Here is an 18,309-nt window from a genome sequence, read left to right as displayed (position 1 = left end):
ATTTTAAAGATATTCTTTATGTTTGTCCGGTTCCTATTTGGACACCTTGCATGTTCCCTGCAGTTCTCAAAACCCCTCATTGAGCTCAGCGACCGCTTCACCAACTTCCCTACACACGTCGGTATGAATTAAATCAGACCCAGCCGGTTTGGAAACACCCAGCATGCAGAAGAAATCTTTAACCTTCTGTTTTCTTATTTCAGCCAGAGTCCTCAGCCCTTTTCCGCTGACATTTGTTGTCAACCATCTGATCGCGAGTGACCTTTCAAATGAAGGCTGAAGCAAAACACATGATTGCATGCTTTGTTTTTTTCCTCTGATGTAACCGTTCGTTCCCCGGTGCACAGCGGAGCATCCTTCTCCCCATTTTCTCCTGCCACCGGTGCAGCTGTGGATTGCCTTCTCCTTCCCCTGCCTTTTCCTTCTCACCCTGTGTCTCGTCCCTCACCGTGTCACCCAGGCTGCCCGTGGGACAAGCGCGGGGAGGCAGCTCACCAGGAAAAGCCGCCAATAAAACACGCTGGGGAGCACAAGGAGCCACGACGGTGGCTGCGAGCGATTCCCAGCATCAGCTGGCCATGATTCCAGAGCGCCCCAAGGCTGCCGGACAGGTCGGTGCTGCGGACAGTCTCAGAGCACGGGAATTCTGTGCCTTCGCAGGGTTTTCTTCAGGAGAGCTTTGTTAATGCGCAGGACATGGGAATTTCCCCATTTTCCAATGGCATGGGAAAAATGCAGCGGCACTTGGGAGACGGCCGGTCTCCTGCCTGCTCGCTATTGCTGCTCCTGACACAGCGAGGGCACCTCCTGCTCCACCCGCAGCCCGGAGCCACCGAGTGATGGAACCACGGGACGGTTTGTGTTGAAGGGCCTCCCCAGCTCCCCAGTGCCCCCCTGCCATGGGCAGGGACATCTGCACCAGCTCAGGGTGCTCAGAGCCCCGTCCAGCCTGGCCTGGGATGTCTCCAGACAGAAATGCAGGCGGGCAGGCACCGGCGCCCAGGAGCCCAGACCCCAAACCCTCGGCTCTCCTCACCCCAGCGCCCGCGGTTCCCTGAGCTGGGTACGTGACGCGGAGCTGCGCTCGGACAGACCGACATGGGTGCGGAGGAAGGAGCTGCACACGCCCTTTGCGATGATGCTCATTCCTTTATTGGTGTCATTGCCAGTTTTCCAACAGGCGCTGGCGCTTTCTGGTCCTTCCCAGCACTGGGTCAAAGCTACATTACAGCAGGTTCAAGAGGTGTCCATCCAAAGCCAGAGGGTGATTACTGACCTCTCTCCATACAGTATGTATAATATATATATATTTATAATATGTCCTGTATATTCATATGTATAGAGTGACAAGGATGGGCCACCATACGGTAAACTTTTGATTTCTAAATAAATCACCAGAGCAACAGGCACAAAAATTTGGTCCTAATCAAGGCCCCTCACCTTATCAATCAATCCAGAACAGACCCAGACCCACCCACTCGCGAAAAAAAAGTCCAAACCTGAAACCCAAAATAACTAAACAATTTAACAACAAAAAAAAGCCCCGTTCCCCTCCCTCTGGGAGTTTCCCCCTGTACAGCCCCTCACATTGACGGTAAATAGATCCCTTGGCTACACGCGCGCACCCACGCACACCTACACACACCCCGGTGTAAACACACACGCACCGACGTACAAAGACCGAAGAACATTACAAATGTACATCCGAGGCGGCCGCTGCCGTGCAGAGGCTGCGGAGCCACCCGAGGCGGAGGGCAAACGGGAAAACGCCGCCGCCAGCTCGCCCGGTCCCTGCTCGGGTCACCGGCGGCTGCTCGTGACCTTCCCGGGTTTGTGCTGCGAGGCGGGCGGTGGCGGTGGCGGTGCAGGGACGGAGCGGGTGCCGGACCCGCCACAGACGCGACACGAGCGGCGCTGGGATGTTGGAAGCAGAATCAATTAGATTGGAAGGGACCCTCAAGATCATCGAGTCCAACCACTAACCCAACCCTGGCACCGGACACCATCAGCTCTTGAGCTTTGCCTCACATGCCCTGGGTAGAGAAAGTGGTGAAAGAGACTTTGTCACTGTTTCACTGTCTCAGGGCTCCACGAGCCGCTGATTCGGCTGAAGATGAACTCGGGGCAATTAAAAAACAAGGAAAGGAGGAAAATATATTCCTGCAGGCTGCCTGGCAGACAGCTTGTCCCCTCTCCGGGGTCTGTGCTTCCTGATCTGGGTTCCCAGATGCTCCCCTGAAAATGAAATAAGGAACAGGGTCTCTCACCCCGCGGGTTTCACAGGGCAGCCAGCTCGCTCAGGGGATGCGCACGGACAACCGCGGCTCGGTGGTACCTGCGGGCAGGAGCTGCCCCCCAGCCGTGAAGGGACCCATCTCCGGCTCCTACACACCCTCCTGCGCCCCCTCATTCCCCCAAATTCCCCCCTGCGGAATGAGCTCGGCCGGGGAGCGATGGACGGCTTCCCAACACCGCCTGCCCGCCAGCTGCTGCGTCAGGACACGGGGACATGGCCTTCGAGGGGCAGACGGCGTCACAGGGCACTGGTGGGGAGGGGAAGGTGGTGGCAGAGGGCAACGATCAGGAACACAACGCAGGACGATGTTACTGGGGGTGGGGAGGGGCCAGAGCAGGAGATGGGTTGGGAGACGGCAGGAAGGGCTGCGGACGCCCCAGCGTGCCGGGGGTCACTCCTGTTTGGTGGGACCTGCACAGCTCTCAAGTAGACCCAAGTGACGCTTCTAGTTGAAGGGCTAGTTGAAGATGTCCCTGCTCATTGCAGGGGGGTTGAGCTAGATGACCTCTGAAGGTCCCATCCAACCCAAACTATGTTATGATTCTATGGTTCTGCTCCGTGTCTGTGCCTCGTTCCCTCTCCCTCCCGGCAGGTCCTGCATGCAGGAGCCATCGGGGTGAGCAGTGACTCTCTCCATCACCCCAAGACACAGTCCCTACCTGCAATCTTCTCCGACCTGCCTGCCCAGGGCCTGGCCTCAGAGTACGTCCCTTTGAGGACCCGTATCCTCCCACATCAACCTGGAGGTCTCTCCCTCATTCATTAGGATCTTGTCAAACAAATGGATCTTGCCCACCTCCGCACATCTGGAAACCATCCCAGGGAAAGCACAGCTGCTGGCCTGGCCCTGCCAGGGATGGGCTTCAGCAAGGACCCACCTGCCCTCAACCCAGTTGCTGAAAGCTGAGCCTCTCAGGAGCCCCGAGCCATGTCCTGGCACCTGTGTGTGCTGCTGCCTGGGATGGGTTTCAGATCGCCAGCATGGCCTTGTGGCTTGTCCCCTTATCCATGACTTGTTTTACGTCTATCCCTCCACGACCCACGCAATCACCAGGAAAGTTCTCCCAACTCTGAGGTGACCTCCATGTGGTACAAGCCAGCCCAGAGGAGAGCGACGCTGACATCGCTGCTCCAGGCATCGCCATCATTGCACTAGAGCGTTAAAAACTTCACAGCTTCAAACACTGGCTCAGTATTTCTTCTTCCATCTTGTCCTGCATTTCTCCGTTGCCTTCACTTGCCAGGATGGTGGAGACTCTCACCTCTGGGTTCTCTTAGGTAGCATCGCCCCCAGACTCTGGGTGTCTTTGCGAGGGGATGGAGATTTCCATCTCCTGTGCTTGCTGTAAGGAGTTAAACACCCACATAGGGACAGGAGCGAGCTGGGTGTCAGGCAATGGGACAGGGCTGGCCATCTCCAGAGCGTGGCACAGGTGGACAAAGTCCTGGCACCACCGGGACTGACGTGGTTTGGTTAATCTGCAAGTCCTCTCTGTGGATGGAACCAGCGTTCCTGGAGTGCCAGCCATGCCCAGAAGTCAATGAGATGTCATTGCTGCCACCAGTGCTGGAGAGTCCCTCTGGGCCTCTCACAAGCCCAGCGCGAGGAGCTGCCACCGCGAAGTCCCCAGATCCTTGTAGAAATCACCAAACTCCCTGGAATCGCAGCACTGGTGGCCAGGGCAGCCTCACCTCCTGCCAAAGCCACCAGAGAAGGGCCCATGCCCTCCCCGCAGGCTCTGCGGGGTGCGATGGCGAGCGGTGACCGCCCCGGCAGTGTCCCCATGTCCCAGCCACGCGCGGGGGCTGCGGCGGTGGCCCGGGGGTGGCGGGGAGCCCAGTGTCCCCGAGGCGCGGTCGGCGTGGTGCCCGCTGCCAGTTTTGGGTGTCCTCCAGTCCCAAGGCGCCTCCTGCCTCGGCGCATCAACCACTCCATAAATAAATACGTTAAATAAATAAAGTGACAGATCCGGATGGGGGAGGAGGGGGCAGAAGGAAGTGGGGGCAGCTCCCCTCGCCCCGGGGGCTGTTCGTGAGCGTCTCACACAAACACACGAGCACACAAAGTAGCTGAAGACAAAGACGAACTGGGACCAGTGGAGATGCTGCCGGCTGGGGCCCCGTCCTGGGCCGTCGGGGGGCACGGGCCTCGGTGCGGGGCCGGGGGGAGCAAGGGGCTCCGGGATGTCACTCCTGAGCTGGCGTCGTGGTGGCGCGCGGGGAGCTGGCGGTGAGGGACACATGCGTGGCTGAGGACGGCAGCGACCGCGGCGTCTGGCACCTGGAGTGGGACAGAAAAATTTGTTTCCTTCTCCTTCCCCTGCCTCCCCCTTTCCCCAAAATCCACCTGATGTCTCAGTCACCTACACGGGCAGCACCGAAGGACGCCCAGCACTGGGCAGGACGATACCTCGGGTCTCACCATCTGGGATGTCTATATCATCGAATCGCATGATGGCCTGTGTGGGAAGGGCCCTCCCCAGCTCCCCAGTGCCCCCCTGCCATGAGCAGGGACATCTGCACCAGCTCAGGTTGCTCAGAGCCCCGTCCAGCCTGGCCTGGGATGTCTCCAGGGATGGTTCAGCCACCACCTCTCTGGCCAACCTGGGCCGGGCTCTCACCACCCTCAGCACAAACAATTTCTTCCTCATGTCCGGCCTGAATCTCCCTCCTTTCATTTAAAACCATCACCCCTTGTCCTATCGCAACAGGCCCTGCTCAAAAGTCTGTCCCCATCTTTCTTATGGGCCCCTTTGAAGTCCAGAAAGGCCGCACTAAGGTCTTCCCAGAGCTTCTCTTCCCCAGCTGAACCCCCCAGCTCTCTCAGCCCGTCCTCCCAGCAGAGCTGTTCCAGTCTCAGGTCATTCCTGGGGCTCCTCTGGCCCCTCTCCAGCAGCTCCATGTGTGTCCTGTGCTGAGGTGTATATGCTGATACACAACGCCCTATTTTTAATACGCATCCAACAACCGTCATCAAAGCAAGGTCAGCCGTACTTTAAAATACATCACACCCCAACAACTCATGGCCAGTTCCACCTGCAGAAGGAACGGGGGCCTTGCTGCAGCTCCTCCACGTGCCCCGAGCCCACAGCGCCCTGCCCGGCGCGCCCCGGCCGTGCCGCAGCCCCCGCGTCCCCCGCCCGCCGGCACTCACCAGGAGCGAGACTTCCTCACCCGGGAGGCCGCCGGCCGCTCCAGGAGACTGTCCAGGTGCATCAGCCTCTCCAGGTGGAGAGCCCGGGGGTCCTGCTCCGCCGGGTCCCTGCTCCGCTCAAACTCAAAGATGGCCGGAGGGGAGAGGTCCAGCTCCAAGAACATGATGTTCTCAGCCTGCAGCGGGACAGGGCAAAGAGAAAGCCACCACGGGGAGTCACCGTGTGGCGGAACACGGCACCAGCTCCGGCAAGTCCACGCTGCCAAGAGAAGGTGATGGGCACGCCAGGGAGCGGGACCCTCCTCTGGCTGCCGCAGCCGCAGGGCGGGCTCCAAACTGCAGCCCGGGTCCCTGCTCTGCGCAGGCTCTGCTGGTGCGTCCTGGGGCTGCGTCAGCGGGCAGGGCTGCACGGCCCCGTCCCTTCCAGCAGCTGGAGCTCCAGAGCTGCTGGGCAGCAGCTCAAGGACCAGCTGAGAGCACGGCCACCCATCCTGCCACGTGGGAGGATAGAGCTGGCAGCTTGATCTGTCCTATCTCAAATCAGCAGCCGCTTGTTTATTCCATTTCCTCTTCCACTGTTCATCCACCCACCCACCCACCCATCCATCCGTCCACCCCTCCCATTTACGCAATGACTTCTTGTCCCCCAGCACGCACTGGTGCCCCCTCACATACCCGGTACCGAGGATGAGACCCCATGGCCATGGCCACGCGGGCATATTGGCTGATGGGTCTCTTGTACCCCACCGCGGAGGTAGGCCGCTTCTTCATCTGGTTGCTGTTTCTGCAAAATAAATTAAAAGGGGAACATACATTAGAGAACATCAATCCCTACTGAAAACGTGTCCAAACAGTGATGAACGGAGCTCATCTACAGTGAGGGAAGGGTGGCCCTTCCTGCTGGGGCTTGGCTTGGAGATGATTTCCACCTGTAGGCACCTGCAACCATCCCAGGACCCCTGATGTCCCCCCAGCCCCGGGGACATCCCTGCCCCACAGGCAGCAGCGCCGGGCAGAGCGCGGATCGGGGACAGGGACGTACCCTCCGGTGGGCACCAGCGGCTGGAACTTCCACTGGTCCTCCTCACCATCGAAGTACAGGCGGTTCATGATCTTGTTCTTCTCTTCTGGTGGGATGAAGTTCTCAATGATCAAGTACCTGAGTGAGTGAGTGGCCAAGAGAGACAGAGCAGGAGAGGAGGGAGTTAATGTGACAAGTGACAGAAAACAGGTCGGAAAGGGAGAGGAAAGGGATGTCAGAAAGAGAGGGAGACAGGGAAACGGGAAAACATCCAGAAGATGGAGACAGGACAGAAATGGAGCAGTTGAAGCAAAATGCGGCCAACAGAGGGCGGAGAGAGAGGGCAGGGGATGGTGAGGAGCGGAGCGAAGGCTCGGGCAGCTCTGCCAGCCTCCAGACCCGCTGCTCCCCCAGCTGCCCGACCAGAAAAAAAAGAAAAACTCAATGATGCAAAACAGACCCGAAGGGAGTCTCTTTTTTTCCACATTTTTGGGGGCAAATTGAGCAGCTGCAGAAAATCGTTCCGAGTCAATGAGTTGCTTCACGGAGTTACCAGCTTTTAAAAGGTTGGAATTGTGCTTGAAAGGACAGTTAGCAAAATTTTCTTTCTAGTAAAAGTATAAATATTTTACCTTGAACATGTTAATATATATATACACATATATATATATATTTGTCTGGGTGGGGTTTTTTAAAGACATTGAATACGATCATTGCTCAAAGCGAAACCAAACTCACTGAGGGGCTGGACCAGCGCTGCTGGAGGCAAACGCTGCCCTGCTTTGCCGGGTGCCACCGTCGTGCCAGCAGCTCCTGCAGCGCTGGGGGCCACCCCGAGTCCCCCCCAAGCTGCTTTCCCTCTGCCGACAGTGTCGGGGACGGGGCAGGTGTCCCCATGCCCTGCGGGGACACTGAACTCCAGCTCCCACCGTCACATCCCGTCACTCAGTCACAGCCGCGCTGCTGCTGCGCTCTCATTTCTGCTTGTGTATTTTCTGCTTTTTCTCCTTTCTTAGCAACCTTTTAATATTCTTGCATGCAATTCACCCAGCTCAACGGGTTTAAGTATGTCTTACACCTTCTGCTACCGCTGACGGGGTAGGAAGCGCTCAGCTGTCCCTGTCAGCAGGCGTATCGCTCCCTCCAGCTGCACACCCCAGCGCTGCTCTGTGCACCCCCAGATCGCTCTGTGCACCCAGCTCTGCCCTGTGCACCCCAGCTCTGCCCCCCACACCCCAGCTTTGCTCTGTGCACCCCCACTCTGCCCTGTGCACCCCAGCTCTGCCCTGTGCACCCCAGCTCTGCCCCCCACACCCCAGCTTTGCTCTGTGCACCCCCGCTCTGCCCTGTGCACCCCCGCTCTGCCCTGTGCACTCCGGCTTTGCTCTGTGCACCCCAGCTCTGCCCTGTGCACCCCAGCTCTGCCCCCCACACCCCAGCTTTGCTCTGTGCACCCCAGCTCTGCCCTGTGCACCCCCGCTCTGCTCTGTGCACCCCAGCTTTGCCCTGTGCACTCCGGCTTTGCTCTGTGCACCCCCACTCTGCCCTGTGCACTCTGGCTTTGCTCTGTGCACCCCAGTCCTGCTCTGCGCACCCCAGTCCTGCCCCGCGCACCCCTGCACGGCTGCACCGGGGCACGGAGGATGCACGAGCACCTACTTGAGCTTCAGCTCCCGCGTCTGCTCATTCTGCGCCTCCTCCAGGTCCTGCCGCACGCGGATGTACTCATCGTGCTGGTCCTGGATCTCCGCTTTCACCGCCTGCAGCTTGGCGTACAGCTGGGAGAGAGGAGCAGTGTCCCGGGGGCTGCGGGGGCTCAGGGGGCCGCAGGGACGGTTGTGTCCCCCTGCCACACTCTCACCTTCTTCAGCTTTTTGGTTTTGATCTCCACCTCCTGCTGCAGGGACGTGAAGGTCTCCCGCAGCTCCATGGTCTCCTCGTCCCGCAGCATCATCTCCTGCTGCATCTCCCGCTCCCGGCGTTTCTGCAGCACGGGGGGAAACACTCAGAGTGGGGAGGGGGGACCGGCCCCCTGGGACATCCCCGTCACCCAGGCCCCCACGCCATTACCTGCTCGGCTATCTCCTGCCGCTTCAGCTCCAGCATCTTCTGCTGCTCGTTGGTGTGGTCCACAATGGTCCTGCCGCCGATGAGCAGCTTGCTCTCCATCGCCTGGGGGGGCAGAGCGGGGTGGGGGCCAGAGCACGGCCCCATGGCATTTGTCCCAGGTGTCACCCCGTCCCTGGTCCCTGGCCGGGGCACCCTGTCCTCACCCCCACTTTCGGGGAGGTGGGAGCTTTGGTGTGGCACGTGCTGTGGTCCCAGCTGGCGGCGGCGGGACAGGGACACCCACCGGCTCAGGGCTGGTTTGGCACCGCCGGGCACAGCAGGGGAGGCTGGAGTGGGGGGAGCAGGTGCCGTGTCCCCTCCGCGGGGACGTGGCACAGGCCGGTGGCACGGAGCCCAGGCTGCTTGGGGTCCCGCTTCCTTCCGCACAGCTGCGAGCCCGCGGGACGCGCGGATGTGCAGCAGCTGCGCCACGGGGGGACCGGCCCCGGCCCAACCGCGCTGAACTGGGGGGTTCTGTCTGCTCTCCCTTCCGCCGTGCACACACACGCTTGTGTACAGCCCCGGTGCACACACATGCGAGCACACTCAGGTGTGCGCTCCCTATGCACACACACATTAGCACATGCATGCATGCCTGTGGGTGTGCACAGAGATGTGCACACGTGTGCCAGTGTGTGCACACAATGAATACACGCACACACGTGTGCTGGTGTGTGCACACACTGAATACACAGGCGCACGCATGCCAGGTGTGTGCACACACTGAATACATGTGCACATGCATGCCAGGTGTGTGCACACACTGAATACACGCACACACGCATGCCAGGTGTGTGCACACACTGAATACACGCACACACGTGCTGGTGTGTGCACATAGGCTGGGTGTCTGTGCACACAGGCTGGGTGTCTGTGCACACACATGCAAGAGGTGAGCACACCATGCACCGTGTGTGCACACCCGTGCAGGACATGTGTGCACCCCTGTGCCCGCCTGTAGCCATGTCCCATGTCGGGGTGTCAGTGGGATGGCGTGGCTGGCACCGGCGGAAGGGGAGGACAGGGGCGCTCGGGGGCACGAGCAGGGACGAATCCAGACGTCCCCGCATCACTGCACGTGGCTTTAAAAATTAATATCCCAGACAGCGCCTGCGGCAGCACCACCCGTCACCGTCCCCGGGGTGTCCCCACCAGCCGCTGACCCTCACACGCCAGCAAGTGCCTGCTCTCCCCCGCGGGTGTGTGCCCTCGGGGTCCCCCTGCACCCCCAGATCAAAGACCCCACAAGCAAAGCTCCCCCCCAGTGCCACAGGGCGCACCCCCCACGAGTGCCCCATCCAGCCCCCCTGCACACCCAGGCCCAACACAGGGGTCCCTCCCTCCCGGTCCTGTTTCCTTCGGCCGGGTGCCGCTGGCCGAGGGTCCTGCCGGGAAGCCACCGGGTTGCCAGGAGGGCTGAGACCCCCGAGGGCGGCCCCCCCAGCCCCGTGCCGTCCCCTCTCCTGCCAGGGCGCCCCAGAGCGGCCGGACTGGGGGCACTGGGGTGCTCCACGCCCTTCACACCCCCTCTTCCAAAGCCGGCTCTTGGTCCCAGTCACACGCTGTGATGGCAAATGTCCCCCACACCCTGCTGGGGCGGGGGGGCCGGGCGGGCGCAGGGGCGGTGCTGGGCCCGGGCAGGGTGCTGTCCCCTCCCCGCAGGTCCCCGCCGGCTGCCGCCGTCACCCCAGGATCAAGGGGTTTCTCAGCAGTGCCGATCTCCCCCTGCCCGAGCACTCGTTCCCTCTAACGAAGACGAGTCCCGATCTCCTTCAGCACTGGCACGGATGGAAGGTTAAGCCTCTCACGGGAACTCATTTCCGGCACCCAGATAACTCCCCCAGCTCCTCCCCAGCCGCTGACCCCGGCCCCGGCAGCTGGCGGAGCCGTCGGGCGAGGGGCCGCACCCAGCGCTGGGGCAGAGGCTCCGCCGCATCCTGCCTGCTGCACATCTGGGCGCCAAGGTGCACATCTGTCAGGGGGCTCAATGTCCCCCGGTATCCCAGCCGGACGGTGAGACCGGGCCGTGGCAGTGCCACACGGCAGAGGCCGCGCCCACGTCCACCAGTGTGACAGCAAGACGGGGCCCAGCATGTCACTCATGCGTGGGGCACCCCGTGTCCCCCCGGTCACTGCGGCCACCTGTGCCGTGGTCACTACAGAGACATCAAACGTGTGAGCAGGACATGAGGCTCTTTTGACACCGGTGCCTGCTTGCCGGGCCACGCCGTGTGGCAGAGCTGCCCCTGGGCACCGGGGAGGCCACCTCGTGCCCCCCACGATGTCCCCTGGGCAGGGCCCTGGCAGTGCCTGGGGTGACAATCACAGCTGGCTCTGCCCCACATCACTGGCACGGGGGGGGATTTTTGCCCCCAGGGTGATACCTCGCTGGTGTGACTATACCGCACCCTACGGTCCTGCTGCGCAGGGTGGCTCTGAAGGCCACCGAAGGGGACACGGCGTCATCTCACCTCCAGCCCTGCCTTGTTACTCAGCAGTTACGGGACACGCGGTGGCCCCGAGCCAGCCCAGCTGCACCGTGCCGGACGAGGACACCGCGCAGGACAGCTGCCAGTGACAACCTGCACTGCACCGCGGCGGCAGACCGGCTGTGGGGAGCCCACCCCTGCGCCGAGCATCCTGCTCTGCCGGGACACCCCAGGGGACATCCGTCATGGGACAGCCATCGTGGGACAGCCGTCGTGGGACAGCTGTCGTGGGACAGCCGTCAGGCCAGACAGCAACCGGTGTCCCCCCCACAGCTCTGCCTCAACGGCACGTCGCACTGTGAGCCCAGGCGTCTGTGCAGGCATCCAGGCCACGCATCCCTGGGCGTGATCATGCATCCTTGGGCATGGCCGTGTGTCCCCGGGCACTGTCATGCGTCCCTGCGCACTGCCGTGTGTCCCTGTGCACTGCCGTGTGTCCCTGCGCACTGCCGTGTGTCCCTGCGCACTGCCGTGTGTCCCTGGGCACGGCCGTGTGTCCCTGGGGCTGCAGCCAGCACGGCTCTGGCCATGGAGGAGGGTCTGAACGCAGCCCCTGCTCAGCCCCTGAATCCCCAGGCAGGGACTGACACCCCCGGCGTGTCCCCTGGAGGCTCCGTGCCAGGTCCCCAGCCCGGCCACCACATCCCGGCAGCGATGGAGGGGCTGTGCCCAAGCGGGACATGGTTGTCAGGGTGCCTGGGTTCCGTCCCCACTGCCATGGGGCCAGGACCCCTCAGCCTAGGCGGGGACAGGAGCAGGGCTGGGGGGCAGTGGTGCAGCCCCGGACCCCCAGCACGGCTGCAGGGGCTGGGCTGGGGCCGCCCCAGCCCCTCACACTCAGCCCCACATCCCCGAGCATCCCTCAGAGGGTGTTGGAGATGTGCGCCCACCCACCCTGCTCCGGCTTGGGGGTGCCCAGAAGGATTTGAGGTGGGGGGGCACACGGGGGTCCCTGCAGCGCTGTCAGGCACTGCCCATGGGGCTGGACAGGACCGGGGAGCAGGCGGGGGACAGCGGGGGATGGCAGTGCCGTGTCCCCAACCCCAGCCCTGGGCGTGTTCCCAGGGCCACCGGGGACGAATCTGCAGCATCACTCCCCTCCCCGCCGCGAGCTGCTTTGTTGTGCTGAGGCCACAGGGGCTGAGCACGGCACGCTCGTGCCACCAGTGACCCGCTCCCCACAGCCCTGGCCCCCCCGCGCCCCCGGGAGCTCCCACACGAGGTCCCCACGCGGGGCCCCGACTGAGGGCAGCCCCAGCCACAGGGGGCTGCCCCGGACACCCTGCTTGGGCACGTCGCTGGGGAGCCCACCCTGCTTGGACACCCCGTTTGGGACCCATCCAAGCCCCCCGCGAGGGGCTGGAGGCAAAGCAGACCTTCCCCCAGCATCGCTCGCAACGGCGCGGGGTGACAGGTACCTTGTACTTGGTGGCCAGCAGCTCTGTGGCCTCCTGCTCCTTGCGCAGATCCTCTATCATCTTCTCCTTCTCCTGCAGCAGCTTCTGCTTCTCCTCGCTCACCAGGCTGTGGTCATCCTGGATAGCGGCCTTCTCCTCTTCCAGCCTCTCCTTCTGCTCCTTCAAGTAATTCTCCATGTTCTTCTCCAGGCCTTCCTCGTTGTCATCCTCCCCTTCGTTCTCCGTGGCACTTTCTCCATCTGCCGCTTTCTTCCTCCGGCTGCTCCTTCTCCTCTTCTTCCCCAGCATGCCGCGTTTCTCCAGCTGGGCTTTCAGCCGGACTATCTCCTCCTGAAACTCGCGCAGCAAAGTGTCCTTGGGGTCCTCGTTCACCCGGGGCTTGTTCTTGATGTTCTTGGCCCTGTTGGCGAACCTGAGGGTGGAGAGGCTCTCCTCGTAGCTGTGAGAGGCCGGGCCCAAGGTGGCCACCATGATTGTCTTGGCGTTGCCACCGAGGGAGTCCTGCAGCAGGCGGGTGAGCTTGGAGTCCCGGTAGGGGATGTGTGTGCTCTTGCCGTCTACGAGGGCGGAGATGACGTTGCCCAGGGCAGAGAGGGAGAGGTTGATCTTGGACGCTTCCTTGGGCCGCTCTCCGTGGGCGCCCATTTTGCTCTGGCGCTCGCTCCCGGCCAGGTCCACCAGATTGAGCTTGCCCACGCGGATGTGCTCCTCGCCGTCCGGCCCCGTCTCGCTGCACTCGATGGTGATGAGGAAGATGGCGTGGGAGCGGGAGCTGTGCTCGTTCATGTTGGTGCTGCCCACGGAGCGCGTCTGGCTCCCCAGGTTCATCACGTGCTCGATCTCCTTGACGTTCTTGGTCACGAAGGAGGAGAGGTCCTTGATGTACACCCCCGTGTCGGGGTTCTCCTTCAGCTCCAGCTTCTTGCTCTGGTCCTTGGCGAGGAGGTCCCTGATCTCCTCCTGGTAGATCTCCAGGTACGAGGCCCTCACCAGGTACTGCTGGTTCTGCGAGCGGGAGATGTGGGTGAAGATGTGCTCGAAGGAGCTGGGGATGATGCCCCGTTTCTCCGGCTCCGCCCAGGCCCCCTGCATGGTGTAGGTCTTCCCGGTGCCGGTCTGGCCGTAGGCGAAGATGGTGCCGTTGAAGCCCTGCAGCACCGAGTCGATCAGCGGCCGCACCGTCTCGTCGTACAGATCCGCCTGCTTGGAGCTGGCGTCGTAGACGGCGTCGAAGGTGAAGGTCTTGGGCAGCTCTCCGGGCGCGGCGCGCGGGTTGCGGATGCTCACCTGGCCCAGCTTCACGTCCAGCTCCAGGACGCGCTCGTAGCCCGCGGCCTCCTCCTTCCTGCTCATGGGCCGGCAGCGGGCCACCACCCGCAGCGCCTCGCAGCCGCCGCGGGGCTTCCCGGCCATGGCGGCGCCGGGCGGGGCGGGGGGCGCTCAGCCGCGCCGCCCCCGCTGCAGCGCCCGGGCCGGGCGCGGGGCCGGGCGGCGGCCGCGGGCGGGGCGGAGGCTGCGGGGGGCCGGGGGGCGGCGGGGCGGCCCCGCCGGGCGCTGGCTCATGGCAGCGCGGCCGCTGCGGCCCGCCCGGTGCGGGGACGGGGGCGGCGGGCGCGGCGGGTTCGCTGCACGCACGCACAGGCGCGGGCGGGGCGCGGGCGGGGCGCTGCCGGCCCGGCCCCGGGCACGCCGGGAGCTGTAGTCCGTCCTCCGGCCTTTGTGCTGCGCTGCGGGCGGAGCGGCCCGGGCGGCGGGCGGGGGTGCAGGACGCAGAATGCAGGGCTGGCGTGCGGGATAAACGCTGCAGGGTTGGCATGCGGGGCAAACGGTGCAGGGTTGGCATGTGGGGCAGACGGTGCAGGGTTGGCATGTGGGGCAGACGGTGCAGGGTTGGCATGCGGGATAAACGGTGCAGGGTTGGCATGCGGGATAAACGGTGCAGGGTTGGCATGCGGGGCAGACGGTGCAGGACTGGCATGCGGGAGAAATGGTGCAGGGCTGGCATGTGGGATAAACGGTGCAGGGCTGGCATGCGGGATAAACGCTGCAGGGTTGGCATGCGGGATAAACGGTGCAGGGTTGGCGTGCGGGGCAAACGGTGCAGGACTGGCGTGCGGGGCAATCGGTGCAGGGCTGGCATGCGGGGTAAACGGTGCAGGGCTGGCATGCGGGATAAACGGTGCAGGGTTGGCATGCGGGATAAACGGTGCAGGGTTGGCGTGCGGGGCAAACGGTGCAGGACTGGCATGCGGGATGAACGGTGCAGGGCTGGCATGCGGGATAAACGGTGCAGGGTTGGCATGCGGGATAAACGGTGCAGGGTTGGCGTGCGGGGCAGACGGTGCAGGGTTGGCATGCGGGATAAACGGTGCAGGACTGGCATGCGGGGCAAACTGTGCAGGGTTGGCATGTGGGGTAAACGGTGCAGGGTTGGCATGCGGGATAAACAGTGCAGGGTTGGCATGCGGGGCAAACGGTGCAGGGTTGGCATGCGGGGCAAACAGTGCAGGGTTGGCATGCGGGATAAACGGTGCAGGACTGGCATGCGGGATAAACGGTGCAGGACTGGCATGCGGGGTAAACGGTGCAGGGTTGGCATGCGGGATAAACGGTGCAGGGTTGGAATGTGGGGTGCAGAAATGGTATGTCATATTCAGGATACAGAACGCAGGATTGGGATGCAGAATACAGGACTAGGATGTGAGATTCATGATACAGAATGCAGGACTGGGATGTGAGATTCAGGATAAAGGATGCAGGACTGGGATGCGGGGTGCAGGACTAGGATGTGAGATTCAGGACACAGAATGCAGGACTGGCATGCGGGATAAACGATGCAGGACTGAGATGCGGGATAAACGATGCAGGATTGGCATGCAGGATAAACGATGCAGGATTGGGATGCGGGATAAACAATGCAGGACTGGCATGTGGGATAAGCGATGCAGGATTGGCATGCGGGATAAATGATGCAGGATTGGGATGTGGGGTACAGAAATGGTATGTTGTATTCAGGATACAGAATGCAGGATTGGGATGCAGGATACAGGATAAAGGATGCAGGACTGGGATGCAGGATGCAGGACTAGGATGTGAGATTCAAGATACAGAATGCAGGGCTGGGATGCAGGATACAGGACTAGGATGTGAGATTCAAGATACAGAATGCAGGGCTGGGATGCAGGATACAGGACTAGGATGTGAGATTCAAGATACAGAATGCAGGACTGGGATGCAGGATACAGGATGCAGGACTGGGTTGCAGGATGCAGCATACAGAATGCAGGATTGGAATGCAGGATGTGGGATAAAGGATGCAGAACTGGGATACAGGATGCAGGACTGGGATGTGCACTGCAGGGTGCAGGATTAGGATGTGGGATGCAGGGCTGGGATGCAGGATGAAGGATGGATGCAGGGTTCAGGGTACATTATTTGGGATGCAGGGTGCAGGATGTGGGATGCAGGACTGGGATGGAGGATGCAGGGTGCAGCAGTGGGGTGCACGATTGGGATGTGGAATGTGAGATGCAGGATGTGGGATAGAGAATGCAGGAATGGGATGCAGGATTGGGACACAGGATGCAGAGTAGAAAATGCAGGATTGTGATGTGGGATGCGGGGTGCAGGAAGTGGGATGCAGGATTCAGATGTGGGAATGCAGGACTGGGATCCAGGATGTGGGGATGCAGGACTAGGATGCAGAGTGCACGGTGCAGGGTGTGATACAGGACGCAGGACAGGGCTGCCTGGTGGAGGGCACAGGATGTGGATGCAGAATGCAGCACTAGGATGCGGGATGGGGGTACATGACATGGGATAGGGATGCAGGGTTGGGACGTGGGGTGCAGTGTGGAGGACAGGAGAGGCAGCGGGAGGTGCTCTGCCCCAGCAGCCCCGCAGGGACAAAGCCCTTTCCTCAGTCCTGGCAGCCAGAACAGGGACATCTCCTCACAACCTCATCTCCTGCCAGGCCAGGGCAGTGTCACCCTCATCACCCTCGCCAGCCACCCCTGCAGTGTTCCGAGGGCTGTGTGTGCCCCTCATGGCAGCAGACCCTGGCCTCCCCGTCCCCATCCCCTGTCCTGTCGCTCTGCCAGCCCCGGCACGGCTGGCGTGTCCCCGCATGGGCTTGTGGCCCAGTGGGAATAATCCCTGGCGCTTTATGGGAGAGGCAGCCGGGGCTTCGGGGGGAGATTACACATTCTCGTGGTTAATCGAGTCTCAGCAGCCGCCCGCTCCCCGGAACCGGAGATTATCCCATAATTAATTAATTAGGGTATTTGCTGCCGTACGCAGGATTGCTGGGTTCAGTCCAAGTCCTCTGTCTCCAGGAGGAGGTTCTGGAGGAGGGACAGTCCCCTCCCCAAAGGCACAGCCACAGCGATGGGGGTGGAGGCGACAATGGAGGGCACGATGGGGGGGTGTGGAACGGAGTGCAGCAGGGACGGAGGGGAGATGGGAGTGCGATGGGGGCACAAGGGAGGGGGCGTGCGGGGGAGGGTGGAGAACATGACGGGGAGGGTGGGCGGGGGCGGAGGCGGGACGGAGCGCGGAAGCGACAGTGGAGGGCGTGATGGGGGGGTGGAAGGGGGGGGCAGCAGCGACGGAGGGAGGGACGGAGGGGTGGCAGAGGGATGGGGGCGTCTGTGCAGGGGGATGCAGGCGGGGAGCTGGAGAACATGACAGAGAGGGTGGAGGGGGATAGAGGAAGCAATAGAGGGGGATGGAGAGGGGACAGAGGAGGGATATGGGGGATGGTGGGGGCTGTGGAGGGGAGATGGGGGTTCGAGCGCGGGAGGAGGAGGACAGGGCACCGCAGGACTGGGCCTGACCCCCACCAGGCTGCAGAGTGGGCGCGGGCGGCACCGTCCCCACGGCGGGGTGGGGGTCCCAGCGGGCTGCGGTGCCGCTCTCCCCGCGGGCCGAGGACGCCATGGCCCCGGCTCCGCGCTGCCCCTCACCCCCAGTGGCACCGGCACTGCCCCGCGGGCTGCCCCACGGCACTGGGGATGACACGGGGCAGGACAGGGGTCTGCACCGGGGCCACCTCTCCGCTCCTGCCCTGTCCCGGGTCAGGGTCTGACGCGGGGCCCCGCAGGTGCCCCACGCCGTGGGCACGGCCATGGGGTGGGGGTCAGCCCCCGTGTGGGGCCCGCACGGGCCTGACCGTCCTGCCCCAGCTGCAGCCCCCGTGTCCCGCTCCCTCCCAGATCCCTGCGCTGGCGGCAGGGATCCCAGTGCTGCCCAGCTCTGCGTGTGGCACAGCCCCGGTGTCCCCAGGGTGGGTGGGTCAAGGGCACCATAGTCCTGCTCTCCCGGCAGCCCCGGCCATGCTGCCCCTGCCCCAGATCCCCCGTGGGACAGGGTTGCAGTGATGGGTAGGGGTGGGGCGAAGCATAGGAAAGGGGAGGTATTTAGGCAGGACAAGACATAAGGCCAAAGTGACACAGAGGGACAGGGTGACATGTCAGCATGGGGTGACATATAGGGACATGGTGGCATAGGGATGTGGTGACACGCAGGGCAGGGTGACATGTAGGGAGGCTCCCTTGCCCGCAGGTGTCAGCACCGGACCGGTGGCCTCAGGGCTGACCTTTGGGGCTGTCCCCAGGGCGGTGGGGCTGGGGGACAGTGGCCCCTCATCGTGCCCCTCCTGGGCCAGCTCTGGGCACACGGGCAGGGACACCGCAGGGCACGGGGCCACCCGCCCCCCGGCAGCCCCCAGAGCAGAGCCCTGAGCCCCCCGCCCTTCACTCCATGGGGGATATGGCGCAGATGGGGGCCCCAGGAGACCCCATCGCCAGCTCCATCCCACCCAT

At 62.8% G+C, this 18,309-nt stretch overlaps 2 protein-coding genes across 2 annotated transcripts; both read right to left on the bottom strand.

Annotated features, from left to right (window-relative positions):
- Positions 1 to 2,410: 2,410 nt before the first annotated feature.
- KIF3C (kinesin family member 3C) lies at positions 2,411 to 13,953 on the bottom strand. The gene is made up of 8 exons (XM_065631164.1): positions 12,488 to 13,953; positions 8,542 to 8,643; positions 8,333 to 8,455; positions 8,131 to 8,249; positions 6,493 to 6,609; positions 6,126 to 6,234; positions 5,451 to 5,626; positions 2,411 to 4,577 (listed from the first exon to the last, which is right to left on the bottom strand). Exons 1-8 carry the CDS (start codon positions 13,898 to 13,900, stop codon positions 4,484 to 4,486), a joined length of 2,253 nt encoding a protein of 750 aa, XP_065487236.1. The 5' UTR covers positions 13,901 to 13,953; the 3' UTR covers positions 2,411 to 4,483.
- LOC135986476 (putative uncharacterized protein ENSP00000383309) lies at positions 13,928 to 17,425 on the bottom strand. Its single transcript, XM_065630439.1, has 3 exons — positions 17,329 to 17,425; positions 14,315 to 15,052; positions 13,928 to 14,214 (listed from the first exon to the last, which is right to left on the bottom strand). Exons 1-3 carry the CDS (start codon positions 17,423 to 17,425, stop codon positions 13,928 to 13,930), a joined length of 1,122 nt encoding a protein of 373 aa, XP_065486511.1.
- Between the last annotated feature and the right edge of the window lie 884 nt (positions 17,426 to 18,309).

The sequence above is a fragment of the Caloenas nicobarica genome, chromosome 3 (genome assembly GCF_036013445.1).
Source record: "Caloenas nicobarica isolate bCalNic1 chromosome 3, bCalNic1.hap1, whole genome shotgun sequence".
Lineage (NCBI taxonomy): Eukaryota > Metazoa > Chordata > Aves > Columbiformes > Columbidae > Caloenas > Caloenas nicobarica.
This window is presented reverse-complemented; position numbering and strand designations above follow the sequence as displayed.

Coding starts and splice junctions, on each gene's coding strand:
- LOC135986476 (XM_065630439.1), bottom strand. CDS start 17,425: ATGGCGTCCTCGGCCCGCGGGGAGAGCGGCACCGCAGCCCGCTGGGAC. Junction 15,053..17,328: donor CGCGCCCACTCTGCAGCCTG/GTGGGGGTCAGG, acceptor CCCGCATGCCAG/TCCTGCACCGTTTATCCCGC. Junction 14,215..14,314: donor CCACATGCCAACCCTGCACC/GTTTGCCCCGCA, acceptor CTCCGCCCGCAG/CGCAGCACAAAGGCCGGAGG.
- KIF3C (XM_065631164.1), bottom strand. CDS start 13,900: ATGGCCGGGAAGCCCCGCGGCGGCTGCGAGGCGCTGCGGGTGGTGGCC. Junction 8,644..12,487: donor TGCTGGCCACCAAGTACAAG/GTACCTGTCACC, acceptor CTGCCCCCCCAG/GCGATGGAGAGCAAGCTGCT. Junction 6,235..6,492: donor CCGCTGGTGCCCACCGGAGG/GTACGTCCCTGT, acceptor TTTATTTTGCAG/AAACAGCAACCAGATGAAGA.